Source organism: Fukomys damarensis, unplaced genomic scaffold (genome assembly GCF_012274545.1).
Source record: "Fukomys damarensis isolate Sample0158 unplaced genomic scaffold, DMR_v1.0_HiC HiC_scaffold_34, whole genome shotgun sequence".
Taxonomy (NCBI): domain Eukaryota; kingdom Metazoa; phylum Chordata; class Mammalia; order Rodentia; family Bathyergidae; genus Fukomys; species Fukomys damarensis.
In genome coordinates, this window is record NW_022900946.1 from 22,103,183 (window position 1) to 22,119,881 (window position 16,699).

At 47.7% G+C, this 16,699-nt stretch overlaps 1 protein-coding gene and 1 pseudogene across 2 annotated transcripts in view; both read left to right on the forward strand.

Moving 5' to 3' along the window:
* LOC104859874 overlaps positions 1 to 1,308 on the forward strand; it is a 2,449-nt pseudogene extending 1,141 nt beyond the window's left edge.
* The window catches only part of Lmf1 (lipase maturation factor 1), a 98,561-nt gene that overhangs the window by 12,485 nt on the left and 69,377 nt on the right, over positions 1 to 16,699 (forward strand). For both annotated transcript variants that reach the window (XM_033758671.1, XM_010620544.3), the window contains exons 2-3: positions 4,355 to 4,664; positions 10,095 to 10,105. In XM_033758671.1, coding sequence (XP_033614562.1) covers positions 4,355 to 4,664; positions 10,095 to 10,105 — 321 coding nt within the window. The remainder of the gene's footprint in view (positions 1 to 4,354; positions 4,665 to 10,094; positions 10,106 to 16,699) is intronic.

Below are 16,699 nucleotides of genomic sequence, written 5' to 3' on the forward strand. Positions count from 1 at the left end.
GAAAAAAAGAATTACAGTATACCTCATCCCCAGAATCCATAAATCCTGGTCCACTCTGTAGTACCTTAGCAAAATTACCATTACAAACATGTTTTATCCATTCACAATATTAAAAAAAAGAACTCATATTTCTGTACCTTACCAGAAAAAAAATTGTTCTGTCCCATTGTATGCAGGAGCATTATTTGCTGCTTTGAAAGAGTATGAAGCGTACCATTTTCTAGCAGTTTTCTCTGTTTCTTTTTACAGCGTTGTCTATGCTGTGCTCTTGCTGATGCTGCTAGGTTTTAATTTATCTATTGTCCTACTGGATAACATTAGTGATTCTGATTTCAGTTTTTCATTGTTTTTCTTTTGTTTTTTCCTCATGTAACATTGGTAAAGGATCTAGAAATATGACACAAGGGTGGAGTAAACGTTAATTTTGTGCATACTTTGGTAATATTTTTTTTTATACCTACAAAGCTTCGCCAAAAATTTATGGATTTTATTAAAATCAGTGATCCGTGTTTGGGGAGTTCCTAAACACAGTTGTGGATTATTAAAAAAGTAACCTCGTAATTACATTCCTCACTAGAATTAGTATGTCTGTTTTTGTATCTTTATGCAGAATTTTCATACTTTGCATTACTTAGGTTATTTTGCTTTGATTAAAATTTAAAATGGCTCAAGTAGAAAAGCAGTCCCATTCATATTAAGATAGTATACAAAACTCTGTATTTGTGTAAGTCTATCTCCGGGCTCTCTGTTTTGTACCTTTAATTTATATAGCTGTATTTTCATCGGGACCACTATGTCCTTTTTTGTTGTTGTTGTTCTTGTTACTGGGGATCGAACTCAGGACCTTGTGCTTGCGAGGCTGGCGACGGAACTGCTGAGCTAAATCCCCAGCCCCACTGTGTCTTGATTACTGTACTTTGGTCATTTTAAATTTTTTTGGCTACTCTCATTTCTTTTGCCTTTCCGTTTGCATTTTAGAATCAGCTTGTCAACATCTACAGAAAAGTTCACCTAATGTTTTGATTAATTTGTTAACTCTGTGGGTGTAAATGGGGAGAATTTCAGCTCTTCAAAACCATAAACATGGTGTATCTTTTTATATATTTAGATCATCTTTGGTTTCATTCATCTTTGTTTTGTAGATTTCCATGGACAGATAATGTTTATATTTTGTTAGATTTATAGCTATGCCTTTTGGAGGTTGTCATTTTATTCTTTTTCCTTCTTTTCTCTTTCCCTCCCTTCCTCTTCTCCTCCTTCTTACTTTTCCCTCCTCTTGTGCCACTAGGGCTTCTCACGCAGCGTTAAGCAGGAACGATAAGAGAATGTCCTTGCGTTGGTCTGAATTCGGCGCGAGTGTTGAATCTCATCTTTAGTCTTGACCATAGGTTTTTCATAGATGACTGTTATAGACGAATGAAGCTCCTTCTATTCCTCATGTACTGAAAGTTATTTAAAAATCATAGATGAACGTATTCCTTCCAACTTGAGCCACCAGCGGCACATACATGACTGTCCCATGGGCAGCACGGGACAATCCCATTGGGCAGTACAAACTACCCAAGGGGACGGTCACACATTTTTGGCCCCATTGCGGACGTGTTAACGTTCAGCCTTGTCATGTACCCTTCTGTCAATTATCATGTCGTTTTTCTTAGGTGGTGCGTTACCACGGTGACTCACAGTGGTTGATGTTTGAATGCAGAACCTGCCTTGCACTTAGAAAATGCAATTGGTTGTGATATGTTTTCTTTATTTCTTCTGGTGATGGTTTGGTAGTTTGTATTTGCCAAGTAATTATTTTGTCTACCTTGTCAGATGCATGGTCTGAGAGAGACTTACAGGATTCTCTTCAATGGCTGGAGGACTGGTAGAAGTGTCCCTCGTTCCTCCCATGTTCTCTGGTTCTTGGTTAGTCAGGCTGAGGACAATCAGTTGTTGAGATCTTTCCAGAGACACATTTTGGTTATGCTGTCTTTTCTGCTTTGGTTTAGGGGTTTTGCTTTGTTTTGTTTTGTTTTTCCCTGTTCTCAATTTCATTGGTTTCTGCTCTTACTCCTTTCAAAAGCTTCTTTCTTGCTGCTTGTTTTGGATGTGCCTTGCTTTCTTTTCTGGTCTCCTAAGTAGACCTGTAGATTCGCAATCTTTTCTAAATGAGCATCTTGGTATAAGTTTTCCATGAGGTGCTCCTTAAACCACTGTTTAAGCCTACAGTTTTTAGTATGTGTTTTCATTTTCATTTTTATTCTTTTGAAAATATCTTGCAACTTCTCTTGTACCTCCCCCTTATTAAATCCATGGATTACTTAGAAATGTATGGCTTCATTTCTAAATATTTGAGTACATTTCCAGATAACTTTCTTATTCTTGGTCTCTATTATTTAATTCTAGGTATTCAGGGAACATATTTTATAGATTTCAGCTTCTTACCGTATATTAGCATTTGTTTCATGGCTTAAACTGTGATGTGTCTTGGTAAATGTCCCATGTGTGCTTGCGGATTACATAGATTTTGCTCTTGGGTGTAGTGTTCCATGAATGTCACGGAGCCGTGTCTTGCGCTTTCACTCCGTGTGATAATCTGTCAGTGTCCAGTAGTGTTGAGGCTCCTGTGGCCCTGTTGACTTCTTGTCTCCTTGATTCATCAGACCCAGCAAGGGACATTGAAGCTTCTTACCGTAAATGGTTTGCCCATTGCTCCCTCAGGTCTTGCCTTCTCTTTTGATTCACACATATGTGTGTGTCCCGTTGACTTTCAACATGTCTATGTGTGTTTAAAGTTGGTTTCATGTAGATGGCAGAGACGGGCCTTGTTCTCTTGTCCTGTGTGATGGTGTCTATCTTCTCTGGTATGTTTAGAAGAACTCCCCTTTAGAGTGATGGATTAAAATCTACCATCTGGCTGGGTGTGGTGGTGCATGCCTGTAATCCCAGCACTCAGGAGGCTGAGGCAAGATCGCTGTGAGTTTGAGACCAGCCTGGGCTACATAGTGAGTTCCAGGTCAGTCTCAACTACAGAGTGAGACCCTGTCTCAAAACAAACAAACAAACAAAAAAAAACAACCTACCATCTTGCTAGTTATTTTTTATTTGTTCCTTTTCTTTGTTTCTTTTTCCCTGTTTTCCTGTCTTCTATTGGGGTGAGCGATTTTTAAAATTTTACTTTACCTTCTCTGTTACTATTTAGAACTATTTTTGAAACATTTTTGCTACTTTTCCCCAGGATTTAAACAATATACATTTCAGATTAATTTGAACCTACCTCCATGTAGTAGTAGAGCGGTACCTTATATACACTGCAAGGTTATTTTAATATACATTTCCAATTTCTCCATCTTTGTGCCATTTCTCATATGTTACACATTATGGGTACATATTCCACAAACAAGATTGGTCCTTATTATTTTTGCTGTAGACCAGGGTCAGACTGTGTGTTCTTCCTAGAAGGCCAGGTGACACCTTAGACACAGTAGGGGAAGCTTATCCCCCATGTCCTCCGTGCCTGCCCAAGATGGGTTATTATCTGCTATAAAAATAGACTATGGCGTGGAGTGTGGCAATCAGCCACACATTGTCCTACAGCAGTGATGGCAAACCTTTTAGAGCTTTCAGTGGTACAGACAGCCCGCTGCGGCACATATGCTATAGTTTGCCACCACTGGCCTACAACGTGTGTGCATTCCACCTGGTGGCATCCATGGAAAGCGCCTTCCTTCTTTTCCCCCTCCCTGCGTGGACGGTCCTGTCTGCGTCTCCTCCCTGGGCAAATGATCCTCTGCGACCACTCCCTGGATGGAGTGTGATCTCTGTGCATCACACCCATGTAATGTGGACATTCTGGGGATGTTGCAGTGCTCTTGGAGATGCGGTTGCTGGGAATGTCCTCAGGCGGTGCCTGGAGCCTGGGTGGCCATCACTTGCATGTTAGCAGCGGCCCTGCTCTCTGGCCCTGTGGTGCAGTGCCTTTGATGAGAGCCGAGGTAAAGACTGAGTGCCACCAGGGAAGCCCATTTACATGGTGCCACAGTCTTTTTTTTGTCTTTAATATTTTTAGATGAGATCTTATTAAATTGTCCAGCTGGCCTTAAATGCATGGTTCTCCCGCCTCACGGTCCCAGCAACTGGGATCATAGGAGCTCCAGGCCCGGTCCTACATGGCCACGTCCGGCCTGCTTGTGCAATGTGTGGAAGTAGACACAATACACACTAGACTTTCCGTGGCCCTCAGAGCTTTGAGAAGGTACTCAGAACTCTTCACTGTATAGCTTAGATGCCAACCCTCCCTTCCCCAGCCTGGCCCACTGCTGCCCATGGGATCTGTCCTACTCTCACCCTCTGCTTGTCTCTCTTCCAGTTGTGGCGTTCCTGGTTGCTTTCCATCAGAACAAACAGCTGATTGGTGAATGGGGCCTGCTGCCCTGCAAGGCGTACCTGAAGAGCATCCAGCAGTACTTCCATGGCAGGATTGGCTGGGATGCCTGGAGCTACGCCCCAACCATCCTCTGGCTGCTGGACTGGTCAGACATGAACTTCAACCTGGACCTCCTTGCTGTTCTTGGATTGGGCATCTCCTCCTTCATCTTGATAACTGGCTGTGCCAACATGATTCTCATGGCCATGCTGTGGGTCCTCTACCTATCCCTGGTCAGCGTGGGGCAGGTCTGGTATGTAGAGCTGGGGCCATTGCGGTCTGGCTGTCCCTCACCTCCATGTGGGTTCTGATCTCTTCAGGACACCATAGGGACTCAAGCAGCTGGAAGGCTGATCTAGCCTCCTTCTGAAGTTAACTCAGAGTAAGGTCACCGTGTCTTTAGGACATGATTGAGGCTGCTGGCTGCATTCAACCAAACGACAGGGGCCTTCTCCTTGGGGAGTAACACGTTGCTTCTGCTCGGAGATGTGTGTCTCCGCGTGAGGACGCATTGCCACTGCGTGAGCTGTGGGAGATGGAGGCAGAAGTCACGGGTGGGCTGCTGGGAGACAGAGGAAGGGGATGATTCTGAAATGTATCCTTCTGCTTCTGCCCCCTCCTCTGCTTGGGAGGACTGTACAACCAGTCCTAGGCATCTTGTTGGGGTCACAGATGGGACCTGGCCCTGGCCTCCAGGTTATGGAGTATGTAGGGCCACCAAGGTGGGAGAGTTCTGTGGACTACAGATGAATGTGTCGGGGAAGCATGTGCGTGTGGGATTGGTGTCCTGTGGACCTGTCGGATGTGGACAAGAAGTATCTATGTGGACATGTAGGGAGTGAACATGGTAGTTGGCACCCAAGTTGATATATGTGAAGTAGACATGGCGTCAGTGTTCCTATGGGTACGTGTGACGTGAGCCAGTGTCTGTGCAGACACATAGGAGATGGATGTGGGAGGTGGGTGTCTTGGTTGGTATCCAGGTAAACATGTTCAAAGATGTGGGGGCAGTGTCCCACCAGATACGTGAGCAGTGGACGTGAGGCATCTGTATAGAGATGTAGAATGTGAAGGACTCCTCTGGATATTCTGTTCAGGAGCTAAACGGGCTAGTTGGGGTGACCTGACTTTCTGTAGAGCTGACCTTGGGCACAGAAGTTCACAGAAGAGGCGTTGGCTTTGACGCAGGTAGCTGGGGCTGGGCTCTTGGAGCTGCCTTCCATTGGACACTACTGTGTCATCCTAGGAGCTCTGGGGGTGTAGCCTCTCCCCTCAGCACAGACATTTCCGGCCTCTATACTTCTGCAGTGGCTGAGACCTAGGGTTCCATGCTAGTGAAATGGTTTGTGCCAAGAATGGGACGGTGTGCCTGGCTTGGATGAGGGCAGTGATAAACAGCGTCTGAGTAGAGGATTGAGGGAGGCTATACTCACACCCAGGCAGCATGTGCTCAGTCTCCCAAGGAGCAGGCTCAGTGCCCTGGCACCCTGCATCCTCTCCACTGCCCCCCCGGGGCCTGTGTGTCGGTGTGTGCCACTGCCTCACTGCAGATCTTTCAGGGAGTAGGGGACGTTTTTTGCATGTCTGGTCATGGCAGGAGCCATGCAGAATGGAATCATGCTGTATGTTCCAGGACGAGCCAAGGGACTTCATGTGGATACTCCCCCAGCCACTGTGTCTGTATGAGACTGCTTGTAGGTGTTGAGCAGCCAGGAATATGTCATTATGGGGCATACACCGTGACATTCAGCTGCATGTGGAAACTGCTGTGTCCAAGGGAGCAGTGAAGTTGGCATTTCAGTGTGAATGAGGAGGTGGGAGAAGTTCTTGCCAGGCCCCCTGGCTGACACATGGGCAGATGGCCACCCTAGGTGGACATTGTGCCAAGCACTGTGAGTTTAGGGACACTTGCCACACCCTTTCTTTCTCTGAATGAGGCTTAGGGCTGCTGCCTCTTTGGTGACTGACCGTACCCATCTCCCAGGGCGGGGGTCACTGATGACCTGATATGGAGAATCTGGCTGCGTTTTTTTTCTGTGACGTCCTGGAGACTGCTGTTTCTGAGGCATATTGTGATTTTAATACAGACCACTGGAGGGAGACTTTCTAGGGCTGCTGCCCAGCCGTGGCAGCAGAAGGTAGAGAGATCAGAACCCCCACTGGGGGCACACAGCAGTGACCACCCATCCCAAGATAAGTCTTGGGCACATAGTGTTGCTCCTTAGAAAGATCTTGTCCCAAAATAAAAAAATAAATAAAGGAGTTGGGGTGTAGCTTAGTGCAAAAGCCCTCAGTTCAAACCATAGTACAATAAATAAATCAGTTTTAAAGAAGACTCTTTTGGGACCAGCCCCCCTAAAATGATGCACCTGTACAGAGTATCGGAAACCTAATTATATAACTTCTGCTCTGGTCTTTTCAGAGACATTGACTTTTCCAGAAGGTTGAGTTTCCGGTTCTTTTATCTGTACTCTGTTTGGTTCCAGCTCAAGGGGTTTTGGGGTCACATGGAAGATGGTGCCCACCATCCCTTTTCCCCCCATCTTCCTACCCCTTTGAGAAATAATAAATTATGTCTGAAATTTGGACCATGCCAGTATCTCAGGATTCCCCTTCTACCTTGTCACTTTCTTTCAGGCTGGCCAGCACAGCTGCTCTTTTTTTTGTACCGGGGATTGAACTCGGGTCTTTGTGCTTGCAGGGCAGGCGGCAGAACCACCGAGCTAGATCCTCGGCCCAGCACAGCTGCTCTTACAAGCGAAGGGCAGCATAGTGAGTGTCCTCCGTGTGATGTTCAGGGTTGGCTTCTGAGACTGAGCACCTGGAGGAGCTGGCAGTGTCTCTGAGGCTGTCTGTGAGGCAGCTCCACCTCAGGAAAACTGTGAGCCCGCCGGGCAGCACTCTGTCTCTCATAACTGGTGGCTGTCGCTCCCCCTGAGCCATTCATGGACACTGAAGGGGCCAGCTGCACCCTGCTGTGCACGGCCAACTCCAGTCTGGTGGGATCTAGTTTCCTTTTCAACAAAAATGGGCCTACAATTCACATGCTGTTTTGCTCCCTGTATACTGACTTCATTCTTAAATAATTTTATTATATAATCTTTTATAATAATATGTGAAATAACTAAATTTTTTCTTCTTGCTTCACATCCAATCACTAATATGTTTGTATTGAGCAGGTATAGACCAGCATTGCTCAGGCTATGCCCAACCCCAAGGGTTTGCACCTTAGAAAGTGATAGTTTGAGTGACTCCATTGTGAGTGCAAGTGCCAGGAGAGAATGACTTTGCACCTCATTTATAGGAGTAAACAGTTACTGTTTGGCCAGCACAGCCACAAGGCACAAACTGATATGTAACTTATTTGTGCCGATAAAAATTAACTTATTGCATCAAAACCAGCAGCACATAGATCCATGGGCCTATGAGATCCTATGAGAAACACGACGCGTGAGCTTATCCACCGCACCAGTTGTATCCCCTCTCACCTGAAATACAAAAACTAGGGCACCTCAGCCGACAGATGGGACACGACACCGACCCTGACACCTGGTCACTCACTGTGAGCCTCGCTCAGGAAAATTGCCACAGCAAAGCCCTTCCTTCTGTTTCTGGAGGAGGCACTTTTCTCTCCAGCCCGTGGTGCATAGCTCACTTCACACTGACGCTGAAACTGCCTTGGTCCCATTCTGCCTGCCAGCTCTGTGCCTTGGGTTGTTGTCCTCTCATTGGCCACCTGCAAGGGGCTCTTGCATCTGTGGCTCTCTGCCCTTGCTCTCGGTGTAACCTTTTAAAATCCTGTGGCCTCTTTGAACCGTTTCTTAGCTTTCTGTAACCTGTATACCATTGTGTGAAGTATAACGTGGGAATTGGGTGCCCATGGATATTAATAATTAAGATCAGAATTGAGTAAAAGGGCTGTGATTGCCATGGTCACGGCCACTGAGTGAACGTAACAGTACCTGGTGCATTTTAGCCAGTGAAATCCCTATAGCTTGTGAACTTATTGTTAGTGAATTCTGAATTTCAGAAAGATGAAAATGTGTCTGGCCTGTGTCAACGGTACAGCTTATTCGCGGCATCTTCCTGCGTCACCAGGCGCTGCCCTAGCAGCTCTTGGTACAAACTAGAATGTGGAGACAGCTGTGAGTTGCAGGAGCCGTTACAGTGTGCTGCTGAGAAGCAGGCGTGGCCGGCACCTATGTTTTCTGTAACACTCGTGCCCCTCCCTTCAGGGACTCACGCCTGGCCATCTTTGCTTTTGATACTCAGGGTGTACAGTGGTAATAATGTTCAGTGTGTTGACTGGGTTAACGAATCCTTACCATCAGTCCCCGCCATCGGTTCCCAACCATTGTTCTTCTCAGTGTGGTTTCTGGCTGCTCACTTCTGTCAGCGGCTTAGTGGTTCCTTCATCTTTTGCGAGTTCTGATTTGTGGCATGGCCGCCAAGTCCCAGCAGCAGAGTGGTCAGGTGGGGAGGGCGTCATGAAGGGCATTGCCAGGCACAAATGTGTCCATTAGGACAGGCAGCTGCCAAGGGCCCCTCCCGTGCCACCACTTTCTGCTCCCTCAATACAAGGATCCCTAGTGAGTTGTCAGTTTGGTACAGCAGAGCTGACTGAGCAGATACCAGAGCAGCACAGCATGGGAGACCAAGGAATGCCTAGAACCTTTTGTTTGCTTTGTTTTGGTGTGTTTGGGGGGGTGACAAGTGATTGAACCCAGGTTCATACTGAGCTGCATCCCCAGCCCTTTTGTTTTTTTAGTTGGAACTGGGTCTTGCCAAGTTGCCCAGGCTGGGCTCAAACTTAGATTCTCCTGTCTCCACTTCCCAGTGTGGAGTAGCATGCAGCCAGGAGCATCCTATCTGCTTCCAGCTTTTCTTTCTTTCTTTCTTTTTTTTCTTTCTTTTTTTTTTTTGGTACCGGAGATTGAACTCCGGTCCTTGCACTTGCAAGGCAGGCCACCGAACCGCTGAGCTAAATCCCCGGCCCTCCAACTTTTCTTTTTTGAAGTAAAAAGGAAATCTCAGATAGTGTGTTACTTTACACAATGTCATTCCTTTTGCAGTCACATGGCCAGTGCGGCATTTACTCCAGAAGCCAAGGGCGGATATTATGACAATGGACTTGTTCATGATTTAGGTCCTGCACATGTGCTGGCTGCTTATTGGGTCTTCAGTCTCTAAGGGTGGGACAGGAATCACTGTATAGAAACCTATGATATGACACCTCCTTGTTCCACCATGATTCCACGGTGAAGACACAGACCCTTCTCCAACCATTAGCAATGCAGATGGAGCCCACCAGATTTCTTCCACTTTAGTCCCTTTCCCATTGACTTGTGTTTGGAGTAACGGATGTCCTTTAAACTTTCATGTTCCAGGAAATAATATTTCCTGTTGTGGTGTAAGTCATTTTTTCTCCAGAAACACTAAGTATAGTGTCTGCTCATCCCACAGCCCCTTTGACCACCTGTGAACCAGTCCCTCCCCAGCTCAGTAAGGTGGGGGCTCCGCCCTCAGGACCTGGCAGGCCAGTCCTCGCATCTGTGCTTAACTCCACACTATCCTGGGCTCAAAGGGTGGGCTCTGCTTAGTGGGGAAACCTTTTGGTTTAACTTATAAGTCTTTGGTCAAAGCAAATCGAAATTTTAATATATATTTCTTCTTTTTTTTTCAGGTATTCTTTTGGTAAGTGAAAATCATTTAGGAAAAACTCTGCAAGAATTTGCATTATATATTGGGGTATGTATCTACACATTTTTTTCTGCCTTTTCTCATTGCTTTAGTGCCTGCCCTTGCATTTCCAAGTGTTCTAGGCAGCTCTGGAGCAGTATTTGTTGACTGACCTAACATGCAGGTCCTAGCAGGCAGGCTGATGAGTTTGGAGAACTTGTGTGTTTTGGGGTAGGTTCTTAGACACCTTGACAGCTCCCTTGTATGAAGATGGGGACACCTGGGGCAAGGACTGGCCTTCCCTGGGGTGAACTACAAGGTTCATCGAGAACTTAGGACCTCAATGGACTCAAGCTGCATGTGCACACCAAGTGGAGGAAGATGGTACTAGCACTGGTTTGGGTGTGGTTAAAGGGTGGTTTTGGGTCTTTTCCCAGCCCACACTGAGCAGAAGTCATTAGAGAGGGGCAGAGGGCAGCACCCCATGGACAAGGCAAGTGAGACCATGAATGTTTTCCTGTGGGACTTGTAGTGGGTTTGTAAGTTCACCCTGCTATAGGAGCCTTGGGCAGAGGCCGCAAACCCTGGCCTTCCAGGGAGAATGGAGAGAGGTTTTTGTGGCGTATTTTGATTCTGGCCTCTTGTCCAGTGTTTTGAGCCCACGTCAGCCTCCCCATACTGTGCTGCAGTCATGAGGTGTGCTGACTAGGCTGTGCCTGCCTGCCCCACTGGTCTTGGGCTTGAAACCTAGGAGTCAGAGGCCACCTTCCTTGTGCTTTACGCCTTAAATGCTGATGCTGATTGTCTCAGCGGTGTTGCAAATGTAGGTCACCTCACAGACATGAAGACCATCTGTTAAAGGAGGAAGGATGCAGTTTTCCTGATTTTTTGCTCTGTGTGTTGGCACACAGCTGTAATCCCAGCACTCTGGGAGGCTGAGGCAGGAGCACAAATTCAAACCCAATCTGAGCAGTTTAGACTTATGGCCAAAAAAACAGCAAGAGATGTAACTCAGTGTGAAGGCCCTGGGTTTAGTCTCTGGGTTCAGGCCCCAATACTGAAAAAATTTTTCTTTTCCCTGATTTTCAGTCACCTGAGAAGGCAGGTAACCAGAAACAGTCAGGTTACTGTGGGCCAGTGATACTAAGATTGCCTGGCGCTGAGCATGCTTGCACGGCCACCCTCATCATGCATGCGGCGGCTCCAGATGTTCACATCTATCCTTGTTATTTGATACCAGAAAAAGTCCCGCATTCTCCAGTATTTAGATTAACAACTCTTCTCTTCTCAGTAAAATCTACTTACTTCTTTTATTTGTCTGAAATCTTAGCAGTAGGATTTTTTCCTCCAGCTGTCACGAAGAACAGAATCTCAAGGCTTTGTGTCGTTAGGTAGGGATTTCTGCTACTTGGTGCAGAGAATTCTGGGAAGTTACCAAACAGTTTTCAGAGCAAACCCGGTACACCCTGCCAGCACCATTAGGCTGTGGGCATGCAGATGGGGCAGGCTCAACTCCTGTACACCACACCCCCAGTGCTCCACACGTTCTCCTCAGGCCTCTGAGTGCAGGCAGTTGTCCCTGCCTCGGGATCTAGAGAAATGGAGGACCAAGAGTACAGAGGAGCAAGAGTGGGACACGGGGCCTTGCACCCAGGTTTTCAGGTAGGAAATACTCTCTTACTGAGCTACAGTGCTTCTGCTGAAACAGGAGTTTTCGCACAGAGGAAGGGCATCTGGTGGAGTGCGCTCCTGAGGGGTAGGGCCTCCCACGCCGTCCCTCTTGTTCTGCCCCACTCATGTGTGCTCAGGCTTGGCCACAGCTGCGGGCCTCACAGGGCTTTGCTGGCTGCTTCCTCCCCAGAGCTGCTAAGAGGAGTCGGGTGAGGCTGTCACAGGGCTCCACTCCAGAAGGGCTCTGCCCTGTGGTGCTGCTGTCGGTGTGTCCTGTGTCCATCCCACATCGTCACTGCCCCTTTGGTGGTAGGTTGTAACTTTGGGGACTCAAGTGAACTGTGAACTCGCGAGCACATTTCCCCGAGTGCCCTGAGGAGGAAGAGCTCCGTGCTGTCCTGTACAGTGCTCACAGTGCCCCAACGTGTGTGTCCCCACGGCCCTCCCACCTTCAGAGTGGCCTCAGCCTTTGCACTGCCTTCTCCTGCACCACCCTGAAGAATGAGGATCCAGTTACAGAGGAGGGAGGAGGGTGGGTGAGCAGTGTTGAGGCCTTTCCAGAGGCTCCTTTCCTTAGCCTTGCTGGAGTTGCCTACGGGGAGCTAAAGTTTTCACAGTGAGCATCTTGTCTCATCCCAGCTGTATTTATTTTTTGATGCTCATCTTAAGTTGGCGTAATCTTTCTTTTGCAAAGTGACTTTGAGGAGCTAGAGCAGCTCCACAGAACTAGCTGGGGCTGAGATGAAGGTGGTGCGACTTCCTCAGGGCTGTACCCCTCAGCAGCTGGTGGCTTGAAATGAGCCTCATGCTTCATGACACAGCTGCTGCCCACATATATTTTCAAAATCAATAAGAATTAAAGGCAATGAAACTTCTGTCCCTCGGGGTACCAGCCACCCTTGGAATGCCCAGTTGCTGTGCAGGGTGCTGATCGTGGCCCTGCCTGACCTGTAGTATACAGGAACACTCAGAGGATTCCTTCCTTGCACAGGATTGCAGGCACCACTGATCTCATAAGACACAAGATAAGCCAAGCCACTGAGGCGTGGGCATGGGCACTTGGGCACTTCCTGTGCATTGCCTTGCAATGGTTAGGGAGTTCTAGCCCAGGAGCCTAGATAGCAGCATCTGTTGTTAATGTCTTCCTTTGTCACAGAAGGACCGCATTTCCCCAGAAAACTCAAGTTTCTATTAGTATTTTTGATTGTCTTTAAGGCCCCTTCAAAAGTTGCAGTATCAAGATCTGACCTTTCACCTCCCACTGTCCCCACTCTGCGTCCTGGGTCCCACTCTCCCGCTTGTACACAGATACGATGCCAAGTGAGCTGAAAGTGAGTGGGGCTGTTCTCCAGCATGCAACACCTGCTCCCCCCACCCCCAGTCTGCCGCCGCCCTCCTGCCCCATCTCTGCCAAGGCCTTAGGCATGAGAGCTATGAGGCCACGGCTGCCTTTACTGACACCCACTTCGAGACAGCCCAGGCGGTGCTAACTGCTACCTGCCCCTGAAGGAATACACTTCCTGAGCTCTTGAGCTCAGCCTAGCATCCTTCAGAGCTCCTGCTGTCCTTGCAGCTGATGACACAGGGTCCCACTGGGCCACACAGTGGGACTTTTGGCTTCTAGGATGGGGTCAAGGGCTCCACAACCACATGCACCATCCTCAGCATGACTGCTATCCCCAAGTACAGCCACTGGCCTCCAGCATGGCTACTGTCCCCCAATATGGCCACTGTCCTCTTAAGTCCTTGGCATGGCCATTGTCCCCAATCATGGCTGCTCTCCCCCAGGTACGGCTGCTGTCCTCTCACATGGCCACTGTCCCTGAACGTGGTTTCTGTCCCTGGCATCGCTGCTGTCCCCCACTGGGCTCTGTGAGGGAGAAGACATGGAGGGCTCTGTGTATAGAGTGGCAAGGTTTGCATATGCAGATGGCTACAGTTCCTGGGGGCCAAGTCCTGACCTGTCCCGAGGCTCCTGCTGGGTCCTCTTCCTAGGCTTGTAACCTGGGAATCATGGAGAGAGATTCCGAAGCCCTGTGATCTGGGTACATTCCTTTATAGGAAAAGTGTGTTCCATAAGGCCTGGAAGGAATTCAGGTTTCCTTTGTTTAGTACAAAGTTCCTTTGATGGATGACTTGTTGATCTTCTTCTGACGAAGGCAGGGACAGCCAGCACAGATACCTGCAGATGCAGCAACAGGTACAGAAAGAGGCAGGGAGCATCTTCTATGGTTAGTTGTAAACATAGTGGTGTCCAGGGAGAGCTGTGCCTTGATGAGTGGGAGGAGTGAATCTTAGCACTTAGAATGAGCAGGTGATGGTGGCCACGAGCCAGTTGGGCTGGATGGGTGCTCCATCCATTTGGTACCTGCCACGGAACTGATTTGTTGTGGGCAGGTAGGGGTGAAGGCCTGGGCTTCTCTGCAGGGACTTGTGCCGAGGGGTTTTATCTGTTTGTTGCTGAATTTGGGGTTTTCTCAAGTAGACCTGACTACTTGGAAAGTAGAGGCTTGGGGGCTCCATTCTTGCTGTGTGCCCTCCCTGCCATTACTTAGTTTGTTTTCGGGCTGTTGCTTGTGGGGTGCTGATGTGGCTTGGACACTTGAATTGGGTTTTTCCCATCACAGCAGCACCTCCTGCCAGCCATTGTGAATTAAATTCTTTGTGTGACAGTTTACACCAGCCGCTCTTAAATTCATGCTTTCAAAACAGCTTAATGAGGAGTATACTGGCCAATTGGAGGTTTTTATTAAGACCTGTAAGTGCTGGAGCAGAGCCTGCCTGCAGGAAGCGATTAGCACGGCTGCCTGGCCACAGCAGGTTCTGCCCAAGAATTCACAGAGCACACGGCCTGACCCTGCACTCTGCACAGCTCTCCTGCCCTCTGCTTCACTTTACAGTCTAAGTCTCCCCGGTCCAGTGTTCAGGGAGCAGTGTCTTTTAATTAAATTATTCCCATAATCAGAGGCAGTCTCTGCTGCCAGCTTGCCTCGCTGCAGGCTGCTGCCAGTGGGCCAACCCCATACCTCCTTCCTTCTGCTGCTCCTCTGATTTAACTACCTGGCATGTGCTACAGAGGAGAGCCCAGGTCCCAGAAATGTCAACTGAAACCAGCAAGAGCCTTCACTGCCTGCCACCTAGGAATGGGTGATGCCTGGTGTCCTGTCCCTTATGGGAAGCACAGAGAAGCCTGGCTTAGCAGTGTCAGAGCTGCTATGACCGGCTGGCCTCACTGCAGATGTGCTCAGCCACCATTCCAGAGTAGCTCAGGGTCACACTTATTGGACCCAGATAGAGACATTTGTGTATTTCCTCCGTTCTTTTTTTTTTTAATGCTTAGTGATAGTTCATGAAAAGCAGTTAGTTGTACCCAGAAGAAAATTTATTTTAAATTCTGTTTCTTCTAATTCACGTGATCACCAGCACTGTGTTTGCTTTGAGTTCCTCCCGTCATGCTCAGTTACCCATTTCTGTCTCTAAAATGTAATTTTCTGTATTCATCAGTTGTACTGGAGAGGTGCCCTCCTGCCCTTATTCGTATATCCAGTTTAATCCATTTCGGTGGGCTCTATCTAGAATTCCTCTAACTTGCTTCTTATTTATACTAGATTGTGTAGATGTGGGGTGCTTGGTTGGCACTGGCTTTTCAGGTCACAGTGTAACCATGGTGGCATGCGCTTAGAGACTGAATCTCTGCGTGGAGCACCTGGTGTTGAAGAACCGGGTCCATCCTGCCATCCTGCCCGCTCTCCAGTGTGACTGAGCCAGCAGATGGTGAGGAACTGCCCAGAAGGCCCTGTGACAAGGGCATCACTGCACGCTCACTCCTGCAGGAGCCTCCTTTGACTGCTTGGAGCTGCTTCACCCAACCACTGCCCGTCTTGATTCTGCTGCATGATGTGGGGTGCTTCTCTGTTCCCTTCTCCTCCTTGTGGGCAGAACAGCCCCACGTTGTTTCCTTTCTGTGTCTGCAAAGAACTGGTGTATTTATTAGGGTGTTTTGTTTTGCTTTTTGAGGTGCTGGGGATCAAACTCAGGACCTTACATGTATTAGGCAAGTGTTCTTTTCCCAAACTACATCCCCAGCCCCTATCTGATTTTTTACAATGCATTGATTTTTACTTTTTAAAACTGCTCCCACCTTCTGGAAAGAAGGGGTCTATGCCCAGATGTCTTGAGCTGACAGCTTAATTAATTAACCTTCCACCTCTTCTTATCCGTTAACAAAAGCACAGACACAGGCAGCCGCTCCCCTCTAGCTGTGTCCCTGTCTCACCCAATCAGTAGAGACCCAGCTAGTGTCTCCGTGACAGGGGCTGATGACACGACTTTGTAACCTTCAGTGCTGATGTCTATCTGGACTAGGAGCTGCCTGGATTAACGCTTGATGGCACAACATGCTCAGGGTGTCCTCTTTTGTTTCTTCTTTTTGTCTTTGAATGTCCTCTACTTCAGAGTGCCTTGCACTCTGTCTACGCAATGGCCTGGTGGTTGTTCTTTTAATTATTAAAACAGAAAAGTTAGGCATGTATGTAGATTAGCCAAATTGTATTGCACGGTGTACAAAATAATAGCAGTACCCTGTTTTACCTCTCCTCCCCACATTCTATAGTACAGGTATACTTCTTTACCTCCACTAGCAGGTATTTGAGTCTGTGCATCTATATTTCTAAGCAGTATTTTTATGTAGGGTTGTTATTGGCATATTGCTTTATACTTTTTCTTTTTTCCGGTACCAGGGATCGAACCCAGGATGTTGCATTTGCAACTTTCCACATCCCTGATGTCACAAACGCAAACTTTCCTTAATGTAATGGTCGTTCCTTACATTATTGTAACTATGTAGAATTTGATTGCTGTATCACATAGTGAGCTATAATTTGGGGAGCTACATCTCTGCCCAACCCTTTTTTTTTTTTTTTTTTTTTTTTTTTTTTT